The sequence below is a fragment of the Ranitomeya variabilis genome, chromosome 5, assembly GCF_051348905.1.
Source record: "Ranitomeya variabilis isolate aRanVar5 chromosome 5, aRanVar5.hap1, whole genome shotgun sequence".
Lineage (NCBI taxonomy): Eukaryota > Metazoa > Chordata > Amphibia > Anura > Dendrobatidae > Ranitomeya > Ranitomeya variabilis.
Window position 1 is genome coordinate 681,270,757 of NC_135236.1, and position 23,557 is coordinate 681,294,313.

Genomic DNA, 23,557 nt, shown 5'->3' on the forward strand with positions numbered 1-23,557 from the left:
TATTGAACCACAAAACAGGCAGATAACACGTAGAACCGTCCCAGCACAATACCCAAGATGGTGGACATTACAGAGTCTCACCCTTCCGCTGACCCAACAGGATAATGGCAGCTGTAGGTTCAGATCTTCCAGGGTCGCTACCCCACCTGTGGCACACACCCAGAGAGGAGGTAACGACAAGTGTAGGAAGATGACAGTCCATTCAAGGTACAAGGGCCAGGTGACCAGAGAGTCACCACCTGGCTTCTCCGAACATCTCCATGGAGCCAGGCGATCATCAGGTCCCAATCCTGGCTTTCTCCAAACGTATCCATGGTCCACCAATGGTCTATGGAGCAGATCTGTATTCTTTCAACCGGAGACGAAAACCCCTAGATTGTTTCCTGTAGAATGATAGATCCATGTCCCTCGTGATGGTGCCATGATGAATTGGCAGCAGTCCTGTTTCGCGTCCGTTGGTTGTAAATGTCTTGGCAGAATCTCTGGCTGTCTCTCTCTGTCTCTCAGTCTCTTTATGCAGTGACATGTAACCTATTTTTAGATTTACCCAGTGTCCTTCAGTCCAGCCTCACAGATAAGGGGAAGAACGGTGATGACGAAGTCGCCTTGTTTGATTATGTAATCTATTTGCATAGATTTTCCTCCTCTGTTTTAAAAAATCAACAAACTATCTGGGCTAGACAGTGTATAATTAGCATATCAGCAGAACTCATTATTTATCAAGGATAAGTGAACACTATGTTATATCAAATATCAGCTTACAAGTCAACATTCCAGGCTTACACAAGCAAAAGTCTGTTTTCTTGACCAACCAGAAATCAACACATAAATCCAAAAGCCAACATACAGATAAAAATTATTTTCTTATTGTTTTGCTAAAACATAGTCGTCTAGGTAATTAAGATATAGTCTGGTTTCTTCACCGGGATGATGGTTACAGAATATGACTTGTGGTCATATAGCAATGAGCTGGCAGTGCAGTTTACTAGTGCTTGCAATAGCCTGCTGGCAATCACCTCAGCAGCACTTTCTTCACTCTGCACCTGTCACACCTTACTGTTAATCATGGGTCCTGCTTTGGCAGTAATGCTCTGCAGCAGGTCTGGTCTCTTTACACACTGAAAGGGCTACCCTAGATTAAACCAATGATCTACTTCAGATCTTTAGCTCGGTGTGTGTCCCATGTTTTCAGCCATTAGCAGCAGATGACGGATGTGTTGGGTCACACATGTTCTCTGCTGGCCAGAAGGGAATTAATTGGAGACGTTAAGTCGTGCATGCGCCCGGCCGCTCTATTTAAGTCTCTGATTTGCCATGTTTTTCAGTTCTATATAGGAAAGAACGGAGGCAGAATCCGTGATTTTGGTGATCAGTTGATTATCACACTAAACAGGTCTCCCAGATCCAGTGGAAAGGCAATAACCTAAATATCCCTTTAAAATCTATTCACCCATGGGTGTTGGCAGATGCTGAGCCCTGTGGTATCGGCTCCGTACCTACAGCCCTGACATGTAGCTGAGCCCTTCTGAAGAACGATGGGTGCCATCTACACCCCACAGGTTGGAAGCAACTGAAAAGCCTGACGTTACTTGTCCTTCCAGTCTGAAGTTACATTCACACCCTGGAATTAGAACATTGTGCCCCTCTCACGTTATCCCTACGAGCGGATATTAATGATCATCACATTCTAATGAAGAGCAAATAACTGGGAAAGTATCACCGGGAAACGCCAAAGATCGTCTGTCCGGATCAGTCAGGACTCGCCGAGACTAAAAGTAATAATCATAATAATGATGATAATAATGATGATAATAATGATGGTAATAACAACAATGATAATAATAATGATAATAGTAACAATAATAGCAATTATATAAATAATGAAAATAATAACAACAATAATAATAATAATAGTAATGATAGTAATATATTGAAAATAATAACAATAATCATTATATTAATAATGATGATAATAATGAAAATAATAATGATTATAATAATCTTAATAATAATTAAAAGAATAATAAAAAAATGATAATTATATGAATTCTGATAATAATAATAATAATAATAATAATAATTAAGATGATAATGATAATATTAACAATAATAGCTATAATAATGATAATACTGATAATAAAGGTGATAATAATGATGATGATAATAATAATAGTTGTTTTGTTTTTGATTTCATGAATTTTGCACTTTTGAGAGATTGTCATTAAACGATCGTATTATTTCTCTTAGCGCCCAAAGTGCTCGACCATTCCTGGGCCGTCAGTATATGTCGGGGTCACACTGCGGTAGAATACGGGCGAGTGCTATGAGAGAGAACATCGCAGCGCTCGGCCCAGTGTTACTCTATGGGGCAGATCACAGCAGCGGTTATTTTCTCCGGCGTGTTCTACGTGCGAGTAAAATCTCAGCGAGCTGCAACCGTCACCGAGACTCGGCCAAGACTCGCCAATGCAAGTGTATGGGTGCGAGAAGAAATCGCCCAGCACTCGGACCATGCGAGTTCTGTCCCAGGTTTACACATCGGTGTCCTCTGAAAAGCCGATAATTCATGTGCGGTGAACAGAAAAATCACACTGAGAGGTTAGAACGGAAATATACACAGAGAAAACATATATATATATATATATATATATATATATATATATATATATATATATACAGTGTATATATAGAGGTCAGTAACACACACGTATAGATTACATAGATAGATAGATAGATAAATTGTAGATAGATAGATAATAGATAGATAATAGATAGATAGATAGAGAATAAGAAACACCAACATCAGAGCAGTAAACATCTTCTTAATCCATATCCCCCTAAATCCAGTGGTGAGGGGGCTACAATAGCTCCGGACACTCTGATAATGCAAGACAACACAAAAGAAGGAAAAGCACAAAAGTCCCAAATAAAAATCATATCATAATTTATTCAAAGAAACAAAACAATAATAATAATAATAATAGTAATAGATGATAGATAATAGATAGATAGATACATAATAGAGAGATAATAGATAGACAATAGATAGATACATAGATAATAGAAAGATAATAGATAGATAGATAGATGATAGATAGATAACAGATAGATAATAGATAGATAATAGATAGATAGATAGATAGATAGATGATAGATAGATAACAGATAGATAATAGATAGATAATAGATAATAGATAATAGATAGAGAGATAACACAGGTCTGCGACTAAAAAGCTGTTTGATTATTTTCATCTATTTTCCATGTATTTTGGGTGCTGAAAACGAAAAAAAATATTGAAAAAAATCCTGGACGTCAGGATTTGCCACAAAATGCAACATTCTCTTCAAATTTAGTATATATTTCTCAATTTTTGGTATTTTTTTTTATCTTAGGGTTTTGAAAGTCAAAATTACTATTAATTAATTCACATCAATGCATTGAAGATATACAAGACCCTGACTACAAAAAAACCGTCGGACGAATGCTGGAAGCTGTAGGTCGCCTGATGAGTCTGAACGCGCATCTCCTCCATTCCCACATTGACAACTTTCCTGAAAATGTGGGAGCTGTGAGTGAAGAGCAAGGAGAGCGATTCCACCAGACATTAAAGAGATGGAAAGAAGATACCAGGGAAGATGGAGCATGACAGTGATGGCCGACGACTGCTGGAGGCTTCAGAGAGACATTGCAGATGCCCCTCACAAGCGGAAATGGCCCAAGAGAAGCCGCACAGGGAAGAAGAAGCGATGTTACTGTGTGTTACTGAGCTCAGTGCAGGTACAACATTATTGTCATGAAACATTTGTAATAAAAAATTAATGTTACGAGTCTATTTTCATTTATTTTTAGGTATTGTCTTATTAAACATAGTTACTTAAATTGTCAGAAAACGTGATGTCCTATGACAAAACGGAGGTCAATTTCGGATTCAGCGCACTTAAAAACATAAAGATTACGTGGAATAACCAAAACAGCTCTTGAAAACATTTTTTTGCAGACCTGTGAATAGACAGAGAGATAATAGGTAATAGATAATAGACTATAGATAGATAGATAGAGAGATAAATAGATATTGATGAAAAGTCTGCAATTCATCTGCCGTGTACAGTAAAATCACAGCAGGAGCCGACAGGATAGAAAAGATGGATTACAGTAAATGCACATAGAATATATATATATATAGATGTCAGTGACATGCAATTAATACAGTGTGTGTGCAGCTTACTGTACATGTATTTAATTATTAAAAGATTATTTTTCTGAAAAAAATGGCGTGGGCTCCTGTGTAATTTTCTCAACCAGCAGAGCGAAAGCCGACAGCCGGGGGCCGATGTTTATAGTCTGGGGAGGGGGTAATACCCCTGGAGCTTCGCATGCTGTTAATATCAGGTCACAGCTGTATACTTAGCCTTCACTGGCTGTTAAAATGGGGGACTCCCAAAAAATGATGTAGGGTCCTCCTATATTTAATAACCAGCAATGGCTAGGCAGACAGCTGCATGCTGATTTTATTATTATTATTATTATTATTATTATTATTACTATTATTTTTTTATAAAGCACCATTGATTCCATGGTGCTGTACATGAGAAGGGGTTACATACAAATTACAGATATCACTTACAGTAAACAAACTAACAATGACAGACTGATACAGAGGGGCGAGGACCCTGCCCTTGGGGGCTTACATTCTACAGGATGGTGGGGAAGGAGACAATAGGTCGGGGGTTGCAGCAGCTCCGGTGTTGGTGAGGCGGTAGCTCCAGTGTTGGTGAGGTGGTAGCTCCAGTGTTGGTGAGGCAGTAGCTCCGGTATTGGTGAGGCGGTAGCTTCGGTAGTAGTGAGGAGGCAGCGGGGTCAGTGCAGGCTGTAGGCTTTCTTGAAGAGATGGGTTTTCAGGTTCCGTCTGAAGGATCCGAATGTGGTTGATAGTCGGATGTGTTGGGGCAGAGAATTCCAGAGGATGGGGGATATTCGGGAGAAGTCTTGGAGGCGATTGGGTGAGGAGCGAATAAGTGTGGAGGAGAGTAGGAGGTCTTGGGAGGACCGGAGATTACGGGAGGGAAGATATTGAGAGATTAGTTCAGAGATATATGGAGGAGACAGGTTATGGATGGCTTTGTAGGTCAGTGTTAGTAATGTGAACGGGATACGCTGAGGGAATGGGAGCCAGTGAAGAGATTTACACAGGGGGGAAGCGGAGGAGTAGTGAGGAGAGAGATGAATTAGTCGGGCAGCAGAGTTAAGGATGGACTGCAGAGGTGCAAGGGTGTTAGCAGGGAGGCCACAGAGGAGGATGTTGCAGTAGTCAAGGCGGGAGATGATGAGGGCATGCACTAGCATTTTAGTAGATTGAGGGTTGAGGAAAGGACGGATTCTGTAGATATTTTTGAGCTGGAGGCGACAGGAGGTGGAAAGAGCTTGGATGTGCGGTTTGGAGCACAGGACAGAGTCAAGGGTTACTCTGAGGCAGCAGACTTCCGGTACGGGGGAAAGCGTGATGTCGTTAATGGTGATAGATAGGTCAGGTAAGGAAGATCTATGAGATGGAGGAAAGATGATGAGTTCAGATTTGTCCACATTGAGTTTGAGGAAGCGAGAGGAGAAGAAGGAGGATATGGCTGATAGACACTCCGGGATTCTGGACAGCAGAGCGGTGACGTCTGGGCCAGAAAGGTAGATCTGAGCGTCATCAGCATAAAGGTGTTACTGGAATCCATGGGACTTTATGAGTTGTCCCAGGCAGAGTGTATAGATTGAGATTGGGAAGAGTAGGGGTCATAGAACAGAGCCCATGGATACTGCCCCCCGGCTAAAAACATCAGCTCTCAGCCATCCCAGAAAAGGTGCATCTCTAAGATGCGCCAATTCTGGCACTTAGACTCCCTCTTCATACTTGCCTTGTAGTAGTGGCAAGTGGGGTGATAGTTGGGGGGTTGATGTCACCTTTGTATTGTCAGGTGACATTAAGCCCAGAGGTTATTAATGGAGAAGCGTCTATAAGACACCTCCAATACAAACCCCTTAGTCACATTGTATGAAAACACACACACCCAGAATAAAATCCTTTAATTGAGAGAATGACACAGACTCCTTTAATAAATCTTTATAAGGCCGGCGTCACACTTGGCGTAAGACAATACGCCACGTATTATACGTCCGTACTACGGCCGTAATACGGAGAAATGTTCCCAAAATATTGATCCGTAGTCAGGGTGTGTCAGCGTATTTTGCGCATGGCATCCTCCGTATGTAATCCGTATGGCATCCGTACTGCGAGATTTTCGCGCAGGCTTGCAAAACCGACATCTAATGGATTTATGTGCTCAAATGTTAGGGAAAACATATATACAGTATATATATATATATATATATATATATATATATATATATATATATATATATATATGTCATTGAGACACATATATATACACTCACCGGCCACTTTATTAGGTACACCTGTCCAACTTCTTGTTAACACTTAATTTCTAATCAGCCAATCACATGGCGGCAACTCAGTGCATTTAGGCATGTAGACATGGTCAAGACAATCTCCTGCAGTTCAAACCGAGCATCAGTATGGGGAAGAAAGGTGATTTGAGTGCCTTTGAACGTGGCATGGTTGTTGGTGCCAGAAGGGCTGGTCTGAGTATTTCAGAAACTGCTGATCTACTGGGATTTTCACGCACAACCATCTCTAGGGTTTACAGAGAATGGTCCGAAAAAGAAAAAAAATCCAGTGAGCGGCAGTTCTGTGGGCGGAAATGCCTTGTTGATGCCAGAGGTCAGAGGAGAATGGGCAGACTGGTTCGAGCTGATAGAAAGGCAACAGTGACTCAAATCGCCACCCGTTACAACCAAGGTAGGCCTAAGAGCATCTCTGAACGCACAGTGCGTCGAACTTTGAGGCAGATGGGCTACAGCAGCAGAAGACCACACCGGGTACCACTCCTTTCAGCTAAGAACAGGAAACGGAGGCTACAATTTGTACAAGCTCATCGAAATTGGACAGTAGAAGATTGGAAAAACGTTGCTTGGTCTGATGAGTCTCGATTTCTGCTGCGACATTCGGATGGTAGGGTCAGAATTTGGCGTAAACAACATGAAAGCATGGATCCATCCTGCCTTGTATGGAGCATCTTTGGGATGTGCAGCCGACAAATCTGCGGCAACTGTGTGATGCCATCATGTCAATATGGACCAAAATCTCTGAGGAATGCTTCCAGCACCTTGTTGAATCTATGCCACGAAGAATTGAGGCAGTTCTGAAGGCAAAAGGGGGTCCAACCCGTTACTAGCATGGTGTACCTAATAAAGTGGCCGGTGAGTGTATATTCTGTATTTATATTTAATTCAGCGCGATATCTGTGAAAAGCCGGTAATTCAATTGCCGGCTTTTCATTTCTCCTGCACAAACCCGACAGGATATGAGACATGATTACATACAGTAAACCATCTCATATCCCCCTTTTTTTTGCATATTCCACACTACTAATGTTAGTAGTGTGTATGTGCAAAATGTGGCCGCTGTAGCTGCTAAAATAAAGGGTTAAATGGTGGAAAAAATTGGCGTGGGCTCCCGCGCAATTTTCTCCGCCAGAATGGTAAAGCCAGTGACTGAGGGCAGATATTAATAGCCAGGAGAGGGTCCATGGTTATTGCCCCCCCCCGTGGCTAAAAACATCTGCCCCCAGCCACCCCAGAAAAGGCACATCTGGAAGATGCGCCTATTCTGGCACTTGGCCACTCTCTTCCCACTCCCGTGTAGCGGTGGGATGTGGGGTAATAAAGGGTTAATGTCACCTTGCTATTGTAAGGTGACATTAAGCCAGATTAATAATGGAGAGGCGTCAATTATGGCACCTATCCATTATTAATCCAATTGTCTGAAAGGGTTAATAAAACACACACACATGATTTAAAAGTATTTTAATGAAATAAACACAGCGGTTGTTTTAGTATTTTATTGCTCTCTCAATCCATCAGGAACACCCTCGCTTGGCAAAATAATAAACGCACAAGATACATACCTTCTGATGTCCGATCACGTCCCACGAAGTAATCCATCTGAAGGGGTTAACTAATATTACAGGCACGAGCTGCGATAAACCACTCGCTCGTGCCTGTAATCCCCGGGTGCTGAAAGGAAAGCTGGATCTGTACTTACATTGAGTCGCGGTGATGCGCCCCTGCTGGATGTTCTCATGAACTGCAGCCTGGGAACTTTTTCCCACGCTCCAGGTCATATGAGGACATCCAGCAGGGGGCGCATCACCGCGACTGAAGGTAACTATAGGTCATTGACCTACATTTCATTCATTCGCCGGGGAATTACAAGCACGAGCACAGCTGCATTAGCAGGGCTCCTGCCTGTAATATTAGTTAACCCCTTCAGATGGATTACCTCGTGGGACGTGACGGTTCACCAGAGGGTATGTATCTTGTGCGTTTATTATTTTGCCAAGCGAGGGCCTGGAAATGGATTGAGAGAGCAATAAATTATTAAAACAACCTGTGTTTATTTCATTAAAATACTTTTAAATCATGTGTGTGTGTGTTTTTAACCCTTTCAGACAATTGGATTAATAATGGATAGGTGTCATAATTGACGCCTCTCCATTATTAATCTGGCTTAATGTCACCTTACAATAGCAAGGTGACATTAACCCTTTATTACCCCACATCCCACCGCTACACGGGAGTGGGAAGAGAGTGGCCAAGTGCCAGAATAGGCGCATCTTCCAGATGTGCCTTTTCTGGGGTGGCTGGGGGCAGATGTTTTTAGCCACGGGGGGGGGGGGGCAATAACCGTGGACCCTCTCCTGGCTATTAATATCTGCCCTCAGTCACTGGCTTTACCACTCTGGCGGAGAAAATTGTGCGGGAGCCCACGCCAATTTTTTCCGCCATTTAACCCTTTATTTCAGCAGCTACAGCGCTGAGATTTTGCACATACACACTACTAACATTAGTAGTGTGGAATATGCAAAAAAAAGGGGATATGAGATGGTTTACTGTATGTAATCATGTCTCATATCCTGTCGGGTTTGTGCAGGAGAAATGAAAAGCCGGCAATTGAATTACCGACTTTTCACTAACACCGCTGCGTATTTCTCGCAAGTCACACTGCAGGTCCGTGTGGAATCCGTATTTTTCTCGCCCCCATAGACTTTCATTGGTGATTTTTTTGCACAATACGCTGACAAACGCAGCATGCTGCGATTTTGTACGGCCGTAGAAAGCCGTATAATACTGAACCGTAATATACGGCTGATAGGAGCAGCCCCATTGAGAATAATTGTGCCGTTTATTTTGCGAGTTTTACGGACGTAATTTCTGTGGTCTTACGTCCGTAAAACACGCATGTGTGACGCCGGCCTAAACCAAACTGACTGCATCGCCCACTCCAGAGACGCCATCGTCCCCCAAGTAAAGGATGAAAACAGAAAACAACGATATTACTCGCCTTTCTGCAGAGAGGATGATAATCGCGGTGAACTCCTGTCACCTGTCTGACGCCACCGCCAGTGTTTGGAAGAATATTTCATTTGAAAATGATGTGTAAATGATAGAGAATTGCTCGATGTAAAAGCTCATGTGAAAACCGCTCTGCAATCAGGTGTACATCGGAAGCTAGGTGTGAAAAATCGGATTGTACTCGCATAAAAAACACATGACACTTGTGCGACTCTTGGCAGTGAGAATTGGAGCGATTTTCTTCTATGTTTAGTGTGAGTCCAGCCGATCCCGAGTCTCCGGGACCTCAGGGCCACAATCTGACCATTAGGAATCAGCGGTGATTGTGAGCGGCGTCTCCGGCTTTGGAAAGTGACATCAGGAATGTGGAGAGAAACAGCAAAACGACCGCTCCGAAAAATGCCACAAAAATCGTGTAAAAAAAAAAACGCTTGAAAGACTCTTCCCATTCATTTGTCTTTCATATGTTCATTTTTTTGTATTTTTTTTTCTCTTTTAGGTTTTTAAAAACACCTAGTGGAAAAAAAAAAGTGCCATCACTAGGAAGAAAAAAATCTCCGTCCAGCTGTTGTCCAAACAAAAGGCGGCAAAATCCTCCCCCAAAAGTCCCTGAAGAAGCGATCTCTATGAGCGGCCGATGGAAGCTGTGTGCACATAGCCCGAGGATACATCACTAATAGTCGCAGAAAACCGCACTGATCAGTGATGGGTGCGGCTCCGCAGGGCGTGCTGGGAGAGGTGTCCGTAGTGTGCGCACAGTCATCTCCCTAATTGCTCTGCAGCGGTATTTAGGAGACGCGGCCGCTCTGCGGGGCGACTCCTGGAGCCAGCAGCGATACACACCGTCCACACCGCAGACACTGCCTCTAGGTGAGTCCTCACTTAGTCCCTCCGGGTCCGGGTAGAACTTGTCCGGTTGCTGTTTTCTCTCCTGCCCTCTGGATGTTTTCTGACCTGTGTGTAGACTATATTCTATCCTCGTTGTGGACATTTTTTGTGCAGTTTTTAGTGTTTTTTTTTCTTTTACAATTTCCCAATTTTCATAAATCTGAACCAGTTTCGCCACAAAAAGAAATAGTGTGAATGAAATGATTGAGCGGATGCGGATGTGCTGGGTAGATGACATACGGTTTGCACCAGGCTGGATCTTGTGGTTCATCCTGGGCAGCAGTGATTTCTCCCTAAAAGATTCATTTTGTTTCAAATAAAATTCCCCAAATTTCATCTTGTGAGTGATAAAACAAGTCCGGTTATATGTTTAGCTTCTTGGCACCGTCCGGTGTACATTCATGGCCCCGGCCCCTGGGTCCTATGGACAGGGATCCTGAGATTCCTGCTCAGGATCTGCCCCAGGAGCCATCGGTGATCCACTGCTGGAGACCTGCTGCAGCGGTCAGAAACAAAGAGAATTCTCTCTTTCTGATGGTTTACCACTCTAGATGCAGCGGTCGTTCCTGATCACAGCATTTAGGCGGTCTCCAGAGGCTTCCCCTCTCCCCCATCAGTGCTTCCCTGTGCTGCTATACCTGGCAGACATAATACACAGTCAATGCAGCTTCCCTGAGTCGCTGGCGGCTCCTCTGCACTTCGGAGCGGATAATCCCTCAGAATTGACTCTGCCTCTAAATCTGTCCCATTTGTTTTTTTGCAGATCTGGTGCCACCATGTCTAAAATGAATAAATTACTCAAACCTATTGACATCGAAACCGCCGTGAAAAAGTTTGCTTGTAAGTAAATTCCTATTACGGGACTAGATAAGAAAGCGGGCGCCACCAAATAATGCGCAAGGGGTCAAGCTACAGCAGGAGTCAAACTCAGCTGGGTATATGGTCCGCATATAGAAAAAAATTCAACTTGAGGGGCCGCATTCTTTGAAGGATAAAATGAAATTTTTAGTGATATTTTTTTTTTGTTGTTTCTATTCACATTTTGAACATTTTTACCGGGTTTTTAAATTTTTTTTTAGAGCTTGTGTCGTTATGGATGTGGTGATATCAAATGTGCACTCATATTGTAGTCATGTTCCCGTATTGTAGTTATGTCCTCATCCAGATCTCCATACTGTAGTTATGTTCCCATCCAGGTCCCCATATTGTAGTCATGTCCCCATCCAGGTACCTGTATTGTAGTCGTGTCCCCATCCAGGTCCCCATGTTGTAGTCATGTCCCCATCCAGGTCCCCATATTGTAGTCATGCCCATCCAGGTCCCTGTATTGTAGTCATGTCCCTATCCAGGTCCCTGTATTGTAGTCATGTCCCTATCCAGGTCCCTGTATTGTAGTCATGTCCCCATCCAGGTCCCTGTATTGTAGTTATGTCCCCATCCAGGTCCCTGTATTGTAGTCATGTCCCCATCCAGGTCCTGTATTGTAGTCATGTCCCCATCCAGGTCCCTGTATTGTAGTCGTGTCCCCATCCAGGTCCCTGTATTGTAGTTATGTCCCCATATTAACAAAAAATGCCCCACATTATAAACACGGAGGATCATGAAACTAACAAACATCTATGCAGAGCAAAAAATGTCCTCCAAACATAGTTTGCATATAAAGAAATAAATTTTATTAAAACATACAATTAAAACATATTATAAAGAAGTGTTTGTAGATGGAAACAGACTATACAGAAAAAAGCAAGCAAAACACTGGAGCCAGAAATAGACGGATAGGATCCAAAAATTATATTGCCTCCATAATTCTGTAAACTCTAATTATAAAGTGCACGTATATAAAGTAATGAACAGCAGTCTTCACAAAAAATAATTAGAAATAAATACCCAGAGGTCCCAGTGTAAACCCTTGACGCGCGTTTCGATGTCTTTACACTGGGACCTCCGGCACTCTGGGTATTTATCTCCCTGGCTCCTCATTGTAAGCTTATGATTGATCTATTAACCCTTTACCGTGAGCCATGGTATGCAATTTGTTTTGTCTCTGGTTTCCCCTATGAGGCGGTTCTTTCACTGCACTTATTTATCACACAGCTCCTGCACTCCTCAGCCAGGGTCACCAGAGACAGAACCCTAGCAGTGTCCAGGGTTACTAATTTATTGACTCATTTGTACCCTATTGCTGCACTATCATTCTCTGCACTCTGCACTTTATTTATTATTTTTATTCAGAAGACTACTGTTCATTACAAGTAAAAAAAAGTACAGAAAAAATTCCAATAATTTGAGTACTACATGCAAGAACCGGCATGCCTTAGTCGAAAAACTTTTCGGAAAAATACAATGTGATTTAATCTGTATGTTGAGTACAACAAAAAAGAACCCGAGGATGGAGTGACTGTGATTTTCCGCATTATGACTTCTTCTACTACACGCACTCCTGGGGTAAAGAGAAATATAAGTAAAATCCTAAGCAAAATATTATCTCATAATAGACCCTAAGAGGTTATAGTTTCCAAAATCTGATCTCAGAAAATGAATGTGGTGTCAACTCCGCAAAATCTGTGCTCCACCGATAATGGGGCCAAATCGCGCTCCTTCCCTCCTGCCACATTCTCATCCAGGACAGTGGGGCGATTTTTTCCTACTTGTCCTCCGTATACGTACATTATATAGGAATCCTTTACACAACCATTTACCGTTTCCCATCTTACCGGATTATAACGTATCCGTAAATATCGGATGCCGCTGATGGGCCATATAACTTGTGATTTTTTTTCTCACACCCATCAGATTTCAGAGTGATCTTATAGAAGATTACATAATCCCAACAAAAGTAGAGGCGCAGTACTTAGTGGTCACACTCCAACCAAGCCACAAACTCCGACAGGTCACTCCTGATACTCCGATACGATCCCCGAACAGTCGTTTACAACCCTTTCCCAAATCCTGTCCTTGCATATTAGGGTAATGTTTTATGTGATCTCTTAATGTTTTATCTAAAGTGGAGCCAAATTACAACGTCATCTTCAAAAATATTTTACAGCAATAAAACTTGACGCCAATAATATGCCCGTCTTAGTTGGACTAACGCAGAAGAGTAGAGACGTACAGCTGTTAGTTTTTAGCCTCCTGGATTTAAATCACAGCAGATTTCTGGAGGAGGAGGATGTCCGGTGAGTTCATCTACAATGTAACTGTACTTCTGATGATGGGATAGTCTCAGGCTGGGATGTTGTAGTCCATTGCTGTGCTGTAAGCTGGGAAAACGGGGGGCGAATGTAAAGATCTGAGCGACTCTGACAGGTGACAAATGGTGATAATTAAATCTCAGGATCAGGGCATCTACAAAACAGGGGGATCCTGGTATATGGACGCTCTTGTGGGGTGGTCCTGGTATGTAGTGGTTAGTACCTACCAAGAGTTCTCCAAGTTAGGACAACCAGTGAGTTTGGATAGGGGGGATAATGGAGCCCCTGAGCTCCTAGGATCCATCCTCCAGCTCCTCTACTTGTAACACGACATAGAAGCTGAGGACAATAGATACAGATGCTGGTTGGGGGGAATAGAACATTTTACCAAGTTCCCTATTAGACTGATCTGTGGTTCCCACAGAAAATGATTTCTACTTTTATAGCCAAATAAAAGAATAAAATATGCACCATATATTCATGTGGAATGTAAAGAGTTTTTTCATATGATTATCAATAAGCTCATAATATGAACACAGCAACAGAACCCAGTATATAATATGAACACAGCAACAGAACCCAGTATATAATATGAACACAGCAACAGAACCAAGTATATAATATGAACACAGCAACAGAACCAAGTATATAATATGAACACAGCAACAGAACCAAGTATATAATATGAACACAGCAACAGAACCAAGTATATAATATGAACACAGCAACAGAACCAAGTATATAATATGAACACAGCAACAGAACCAAGTATATAATATGAACACAGCAACAGAACCAAGTATATAATATGAACACAGCAACAGAACCCAGTATATAATATGAACACAGCAACAGAACCCAGTATATAATATGAACACCGCAACAGAACCCAGTATATAATATGAACACAGCAACAGAACCCAGTATATAATATGAACACAGCAACAGAACCCAGTATATAATATGAACACAGCAACAGAACCCAGTATATAATATGAACACAGCAACAGAACCCAGTATATAATATGAACACAGCAACAGAACCCAGTATATAATATGAACACAGCAACAGAACCCAGTATATAATATGAACACAGCAACAGAACCCAGTATATAATATGAACACAGCAACAGAACCAAGTATATAATATGAACACAGCAACAGAACCCAGTATATAATATGAACACAGCAACAGAACCCGGTATATAATATGAACACAACAACAGAACCAAATATATAATATGAACACAGCAACAGAACCAAGTATATAATATGAACACAGCAACAGAACCAAGTATATAATATGAACACAGCAACAGAACCCGGTATATAATATGAACACAGCAACAGAACCAAATATATAATATGAACACAGCAACAGAACCAAATAAATAATATGAACACAGCAACAGAACCAAGTATATAATATGAACACAGCAACAGAACCCGGTATATAATATGAACACAGCAACAGAACCAAGTATATAATATGAACACAGCAACAGAACCAAATAAATAATATGAACACAGCAACAGAACCAAGTATATAATATGAACACAGCAACAGAACCCGGTATATAATATGAACACAGCAACAGAACCCAGTATATAATATGAACACAGCAACAGAACCCAGTATATAATATGAACACAGCAACAGAACCCAGTATATAACAAGAATATTACATAAGTAGAGCTCCAGGAACAAGGTTATAAAAGATACAACATTGAAACTAAGCTAATAAAAGATACAGTACCAGATGCTAACAACATATAGTAGCAGAACCAAGCTCATACCGTGAATACAGCACCAAAACCAAGCTAATAATTTAAGAATCTAAGCCAGTATTAAAATATAGCACCAGAACCATTATTAGTATACGTGTGCAGAGGTGAATCCTACAATAACGGTGATAATAGAACATCTGTATCTACATGTACGTCATTCACACCAGCAGGTAATGATTTTCTCCTGTCTCCAGTCATATGCTACAAAGCTTCTCCCCTGGGGCCAGAGAGCTCACCGACCAGGAAACTAAAGACTTTCTTTCTGCCGGGGGCGAAAAAGGCAAAATCAGCGCAGACGGTGAGTGAGCGGAGGGCGGCGTAGTCTAAGGCTATGTTCACACGCTGCAGTTTTTGCTGCGGATCCGCAGCGGATTTGCAGCTGCGGATCCGCAGCCGTTTTCCATGCAGGGTACAGTACAATGTTACCCTATAGAAAACCAAATCCGCTGTTCCCACTTTCCTTTTTTCCGCTGGAAAATCCGCGCTGATTTTCTGCGGAAAAAAAGAAGTAGCATGTCACTTCTTTCTGCGGATTCCGCAACTGTTTTCCACCTGCACCAATAGGAAAGTGCAGTTGGAAAACCGCAGTGGAATCCGCAGAAGAAACCGCACAAAAAACAGCACGGAAATCCACCGCGGTTTGGCACTGCGGGATTTCCAAATCAGGACCGGAAAAATCCGCAGGAAAAAAAGGATGGTGTGAACAAGCCCTTAGTCTGCAAAACTAAGGTTTGATTACAAGCTTTCACGTCCCTGTTGAAGCCAACGGGGAAAATCTGCCACAAATCCTGAGTTTTCCATCAGCTGAGTCACGAATCTGCAAATCGGCGTCTGGAGGAGAATGTGAATTTCCGTGCTCTTTGCTGTCACATTTCGGCATTTTCTGGCTGAGGGCTATATAGACGGCTGTGCTGTACAGCCGCCATTGCTTTAGCACTATGTGGGGATTTGCATTTAGTTCTTTTCCTCCTACTAAAACCATCTTGTCTCTATTTGCAGATTTTATCGCCATGATAGCGAAAGCTAAGTAAGAGGAGCTCCGCTGTTACCCCAGCCTTTTATCTGCGACCCTGCACACCAATTTCTATATTTCTCCCATTTTATCCTCCACCTCTGATATCTGCCGGATTTTATCCTCCACCTCTGATATCTGCCGGATTTTATCCTCCACCTCTGATATCTGCCGGATTTTATCCTCCACCTCTGATATCTGCCGGATTTTATCCTCCACCTCTGAATCTGCCGGATTTTATCCTCCACCTCTGATATCTGTCTGATTTTCATGCTTAAACACAATGCAATAAAGAGCAAATACATCTCAATGCAGCAGCTTATTATTATTATTATTATTATTATTATGATTATTATTATTATTTTGTTTCTCCGTTTTGCACCAATTTGGATTCATACATTTGGGTGTCAAGGTCCGAGTACAGACCGCATTGCAGGGAGCCGCCACAGGTTTCCTCAGGCTGTTGCGTTTGGATCTAGAGACCTGCGGCCGGTCCACATGGAGGAGTGGTGGAGATGATGTTCTACTCTCTGGCACCCCAAATGGTTAAATGTATTTGATAGTAATCTATGTTATCTAGAGGAAAAAACCCCTGAGGCTGTAGGAAAGCCTGGACAGGGTATACTGTGACAGCTGGCCCAGATTGGGGAGGGGGAACTGAGAGTTAGTGCCGAGTTCAGGAAGTGCCCAGCTCAGTTAGATATAGTGTGGTGAAGTGATAGCCGTGGTCATAGACAGTAGGCTGCTAGGGCCAACATGAGCCTGTTACTCAGTGCAGTGGATTGCCATAGAACCCTTCCGTGCAAATCTGTCTGTCGGCCTGGGGACCTCGAAATGAACGTCGGGCCTTTGGGAGCACTAAGCCTGTGGAGCTGCAGGGAAAGATGGACACAGAGGCGGGAGGTTATGGAATCCAGGCGCACTGCTTGTGGTGGAGAAGAATTCTTAATGCTAGAGAAGTTAGCAAGAGGGCTGCTCTACCCATACCGAGAACCAGGGCTGAAGTTGTGTCCGGTACCTGTGGGTAAGACTGTAGCCCTTTGGGCCCGATCCCATATCCCTGATTGTAATGACCGTAAGAACATCGCAGCCTTAAAGGGGTTGTCCGATCCTAATCGATAAGTCTGACTGCAGACATATGAATCCCCCCAGTGGACCCACTGTGCTCTGTGGGGATCCGCTGATTTCTGATCCAGGACTGGAGGGTATGTATGCGTTAAGGTTCGCTCACATCTGCATATAAAATTGACAAATGCAATGTGAGAAAAAAAATCGCATTTTACTCACAACAATGTTATTCAATGAGACAGTGATCATCTACGAGTTTTTCCTCACCTAGAACTGGTATGAGGAATAAATCATGGCATGCTGCGAATGGCCGCGTAAAACGTCCGAGACTCACCAATGCAAGTCAGTAGGTGCGAGAAAAGAAATCGCACGGCACACGGACCATACACATGCCGTGCTAGTTTTACGCACACATCTCGTCAGCTGGGCAGAGTAAATTCACAGGGTGAACCGTCAGACTAGGTAAATTTGTCAGTGAGATATATAATTAGTGCAGTGTGTGTCGCTTGCTGTACATGTATTTAGCTAATAAATATAAAAGTAAATGAAAAATATGGCATGGGGTCCCCTTATATATAATAACCAGATGAAGGAAAGCAGACAGCAGAGAGCTGGTGTTATTATTCTGGGAAGGGGCCAGTATCCATGCATCTGCCCAGCCCATTAATATCAGCTCACAGCTATCTGCTTAGCTTTTACTGGTTATTAAAAAGGGGGACCCAAAAAAGTGGCATGGGGCACCCCCTATTTTTAATGACCAGCAAAGACTAAACAGACAACTGTGGGCTGATATTCATAGGCTGGGAAGGGACCGTGGATATTGGCCCCTTCACACACAACTAACACCAGCCCTCAGCTGACATGAAGCCTAGGGGTTAGTAATCAAGATTCCCCCTATTACTAACCCAATAGTCAAAAGAAAGAAATACACACACAGAAACGTCATTTATTTGTATAAAGCACTCCCCGACAATTACCCTCTTTTAACCATTTAAGGCAATAAAAAGTGGTAATCCAAAGGGTCCGCCGTAATCCATAATATGGACATCCTACGATGCTATATCCGGAGGCTGTGATGAGCGGTGACATCAGTAACATTACCACTCACCATGGCTGGCAGAACACACTAAGAGCAGCGTGAGCACCCGTCTGCAGTGACGAGCGGTGGCATCAGTAATGTAACCTCTCAGCGCAGCGGCTGTAACTCCCCGACAGTAGTGCGAGAACCCATCTGCAGTGACGAGCGGTGGCATCAGTAATGTAACCTCTCAGCGCAGCGGCTGTAACTCACTGACAGTAGTGCGAGAACCCGGCTGCAGTGACGAGCGGTGGCATCATTAAGGTTAACGTAGTTCACAGCCGATACTGATGCCAGCGCTCGTCACAGCCTCTGAGTGTAGTAGAGTCAGAAATCATTGTGTGACGTCCATATTATGGATTATGGCGGACCCTCCGGATTACTTTTTTTATGGTATTAAATGGGTAAAAAAGGGTAATAGTCAGATAGTGCTTTTTACAAATAAAAGACTTTTCTGTGTGTTTCTTTCTTTTCACCACAGGGTTAGTAATGTGGGTGTCTGACATACGCTTCTCCATTACCAACCCCAGGGCTTGATGTCAGCAGACGTTACAAAGCAGACATCAACCCCCAAGCCATAACCCCGCTTGCCAGCGCACCAGGGCCATCAGGAAGAGTGGAGGCTAAGTGTCAGAATAGGCACATCCAATGGATGCTCCATTTCAGTGGCGGCTGAGGGCTGGTGTTATTAGTCTGAGAGGGGGGCCAATATCCAAGGCCCTTTCCTAGGCTATTAATATCAGCCTACAGCTGCCTGCTTAGCCATTGCTGGTTATTAAAAATAGGGAGGATGCCACGACGTTTTTTGGTTGGTCTCTTTTTTAATAACCAGTAAAGGCTAGGCAGACAGCTGAGCACAGACATTATTAGGCTGGGAAGATGCATGGGCATTGGCCCCTTCCCAGACTCTCAGCTGTCTGCTTTCCCTTAGTTGGTAATTAAAACTAAGGGAAGATCCCAAGCCATTTTTTTTAATCAATTTTGTTATCGATTACATTTGTTATTGATTAGCTAAAAACAAGTACAGTAAGCCACACATGCACTGCACTGATTACCTAGATCACTGACATCGACCTATTTATCTATCCATCTATTTATCCCTCTATCTATTATCTATCTATCTATCTTTCTATTACACTGGTCAACGCAATTTTTTTGGCAAAAGGTTTTAAAACCTATTTTAAGTCAATTTTGGCTCCTGATTACGAATATGAACTCCGTTTTTGGCTATCACATCAGGATTTCGAGAGATTTTCAATTTTTGATGAAAATTACTCCTAATGTTTTATGATGATAAAAACACATGATTTTCGGGACTACATTTTGTATATTTTTAATCAAGGAATAACAAATATTACAAAGTCTATGTGCAGCAAATCAAATATACTTAAGAATTAAACTACAAACTATAAGAACAAATATATATGGCACACAGATGAATGACACATGGCCGTTATTATTTGGACTTTCTTTTCTTGGCTGATCTGTGATGTCTGGCTTCTGGGTTGTCTCTCACCAAGCCCCAGCAATAGTCAGCCATCATATGTGAGTCCCACCGGCCTGGATACCGTTCTTCCATTGTTTTAATGTCCTGATGAAAACGCTCCCCTTGTTCCTCGCTCACATCCCCAAGGTTCTCTGGAGAAAAGTCCACATGGCTGTGTAAACAGTGAATCTTGATCCTCATTCTCCATCCCAGATGTCGCAGACTCATTAGTAGCTCTTCCACAATCTCTTCATAGTTGTCGGCTTTCTTATTCCCTAGAACATTCCGCACCACATTACACAATGCATTCCAAGCTCTTTCTTCTGTCTCGTTCATTGATGTGATAACATTTGGGTCTCTCAGAAGTGTTCTTATTTGAGGTCCATCAAATATTCCAGCCTTTTTCTTCTCTTCACCAAGATCAGAAAAAGCTGAACATATATAGTTACAGCATTCTCCACTGTGATTGAGAGCTTTGACGAACTGCTTCATCAATCCAAGTTTTATGTGTAAGGGAGGAAAGACAATGTCCTTCCCATCCACTAGAGGATCATGGATGACATTCTTATCGCCAGATGCCAAACTCTGTCGCTGAGGCCATTCAGTTTTCACCCAATGCTCTGCTGTAGCTCTACTGTCCCAGTAGCACAGAAAACAAGGGTGTTATCATAACAAATGGGAATTATGCATGTTCAAAGGAAACAAAGATATTCTCACATTTATTGGGAGACTGAATGAAAACTAAATTTACCTTAGTGAACCGTATAAACCGGCACTTTTCATACACTACTTATATTTATCATGGAATTCATGAAACTGGGCTATATACCTATAGCGCAAAAACGTGATGTGATAGAGAAATTATAAGATCAGATCTGAATTCAGCACCCTCAAATTAGTCTAAAACTGTTCTTAAAGTACATGCCAGAATTTTTTTTTTTGTAGACCAGTGTTATCTATCTATTATCTATTATCTATCATCTACCTATCTATTATGTATCTATTATCTATCATCTATCTATTATCTATCTATCTATCTATTATCTATCTATCTATCTATCTATCTATCTATCTATCTATTATCTATCTATCTATCTATCTATCTATTATCTATCTATCTATTTATCTATCTATCTATTATCTATCTATCTATCATCTATCTACTATCTATCTACTATCTATGTATTATCTATCTATTATCTATCTATCTATTATCTATAATCTATCTATCTATCTATCTATCTATCTATAATCTATAATCTATCTATCATCTATTATTTGTCTATTATCTATTATCTATCTATCTATCTATCTATCTATCTATTATCTATCTATTATCTATCTCGGTATATAAGATTGCTTTATTAGTTAGAAAACTCGCTTGAAATGACAGAATTTTCCTGTATGTAAAAGATGATGTTAAAAACGCATTGTATACTGATGTTAGGTGAGACAAAAATCCGTGACACTCTCCAACTTTCCTGACTGAGACTCTCAGCTAGTTTACATACGCAGATGTGACGCAGGGCCGCCATCAGGGCATTACTGCCCAGACTGGCGTATGGGGCCCGGTGGGCAGAGGGGGTCCGCATGGGGCCCCGTCTCATCTGCTCACCGGGCCCCCCCTAAAGGCGCTGCGGCACGCTATTGACGTGTGGGCCCGCCCCTGCACGTCAATAGTTAACAGCCGCCAGCCAATCGGAGCCTGGCAGCTGACTTGAGCCGCAGCGCGCACTTCACCGGCGTCTGACGTCATTATGAGCAGCCGGCGAGTGCGCGCTTCACCTGCGTGGAGGGAGAGAACTTCACCCTCCACAGGAGCGCGGCCAGGTAAGAACTCGTGGTTTTTTTTAAGAGCGGCGATCCAGGGGGCCCCGGGGCAGAGATACTGGACACACTGAGGCCGAGATGCTGGACACACTGGGGCCGAGATGCTGGACACACTGGGGGCAGAGATGCTGGACACACTGGGGGCAGAGATGCTGGAGACATGGGCAGAATGTAGATACGGGGCAGGATTGGAGACAGATCGTGCAGGATCATGGGGCAGGATGGAGACTGATGGGGCAGGATGGGGAGATCACATGGGGTAGAATGGATACTCATGAGGGCAGGATGGGAGAACATACAGCTGGAGCCAGGAATGAGACACACAGGGCCAGGATGGGGAATATTATTACCATAGGGGCTAATTAAGGGATATTATTACTGCAGTGATGTATTTATTTTATTTTTTGAGCATACTGTTTAAAATGGGGGGCGGTCCTGTTATGTGTAGAGTGACATTATGTCGCCTCTTTTTCTTCATGTGGTGTAATGTAGAAGTTGGGAAAAATTAAGTAATGTGTTCTGCAAGCGGAGCTCGAGATAACTGTGTTATTTCCTGCAGAGACGAGTCCTGGCTGGATGAAGTGATGGCGGTCTGTGCTGGATGAAAGATGAAGGACTTCACCTAGAGACGTCACTGGTGAGTCAGTGTTACCTGTACACTGACACCATACACTGTATACTATATACAGAGCTCCTGTGTACAATGTCACCAGTGATCACTGTATTACCTATACACTATATACAGAGGTCCTGTGTATAATGTCACCGGTGATCGCTGTATTACCTCTACACAGACACTGCATAATAAATACAGATCTCCTGTGTATAATGGCACTTATGGTGATAGTATTGTGTTTTTTTTTATTACTTTTATTATTATTATTATTTATTTATATAGCACCATTAATTCCATGGTACTGTACATGAGAAAGCGGTTACATACAGGGTTATAGATATCGTTTACAGTAAATAAGTTTACAGTGACAGACTGGTACAGAGGGGAGAGGACCCTGTCCTTGCGGACTTACATTCTATGGGATAGTGGGGAAGAGACAGAAGGTCAGAGGTGCAGCAGCTCTGACAGTGGTGAGGCGGCGGCGCTGGCGATGGCGAGGCGGCAGAATGGTTATTGCAGGCTGTAGGCTTTCCTGAAGAGATGGGTTTTCAGGTTCCGTCTGAAGGATCCGAGGGTGGTGGATAGTCAGACGTGTTGAGGCATGGAATTCCAGAGGATGGGGGATATTCGGGAGAAATTTTGGAATATGTGTGGAGGAGAGAAGGAGGTCTTGAGATGAACGTAGATTACGTGAGGGAAGATATTGGGAGATTAGTTCAGAGATATAGGGAGGGGACAGGTTGTAGATGGCTTTGTAGATCAGTGTTGGTATAATTAAAAACTTCAGTTCGGCACGCAAAAAAAAGCCCTCACCCAACCCCAGATCACAAAAAATGGAGACACTACGGGTATCGGAAATTGGAGCAATTTTATTTTTTAGCAAACTTTGGAATTTGTTTTCACCACTTAGATAAAAAATAACCTAGGCATGTTTGGTATCTATGAACTCGTAATGACCTGGTGAATCATAATGGCAGGTCAGTTTTAGCATTTAGTGAACCTAGCAAAAAAGCCAAACAAAAAACAAGTGTGGGATTGCACTTTTTTTTGCAATTTCACCGCACTTGGAATTTTTTTCTCGTTTTCTGTTACACGACATGGTAAAACTAATGGTATCATTC

General features: G+C 42.5%; 1 protein-coding gene across 2 annotated transcripts in view; it reads left to right on the forward strand.

Moving 5' to 3' along the window:
* The window catches only part of LOC143777097 (parvalbumin-7-like), a 99,200-nt gene extending 82,540 nt beyond the window's left edge, over positions 1-16,660 (forward strand). Inside the window, exons 1-5 of one of the 2 annotated variants that reach the window (XM_077267113.1) lie at positions 10,191-10,348; positions 11,130-11,206; positions 13,413-13,542; positions 15,541-15,644; positions 16,346-16,660. In XM_077267113.1, the coding sequence (XP_077123228.1) occupies positions 11,143-11,206; positions 13,413-13,542; positions 15,541-15,644; positions 16,346-16,377 (330 nt within the window). In that variant the 5' untranslated portion in view covers positions 10,191-10,348; positions 11,130-11,142 and the 3' untranslated portion in view covers positions 16,378-16,660. Of the gene's footprint in view, positions 1-10,190; positions 10,349-11,129; positions 11,207-13,412; positions 13,543-15,540; positions 15,645-16,345 lie in introns of those variants that run through there. The other variant, XM_077267114.1, reaches the window with a different exon arrangement.
* Positions 16,661-23,557: the final 6,897 nt, after the last annotated feature.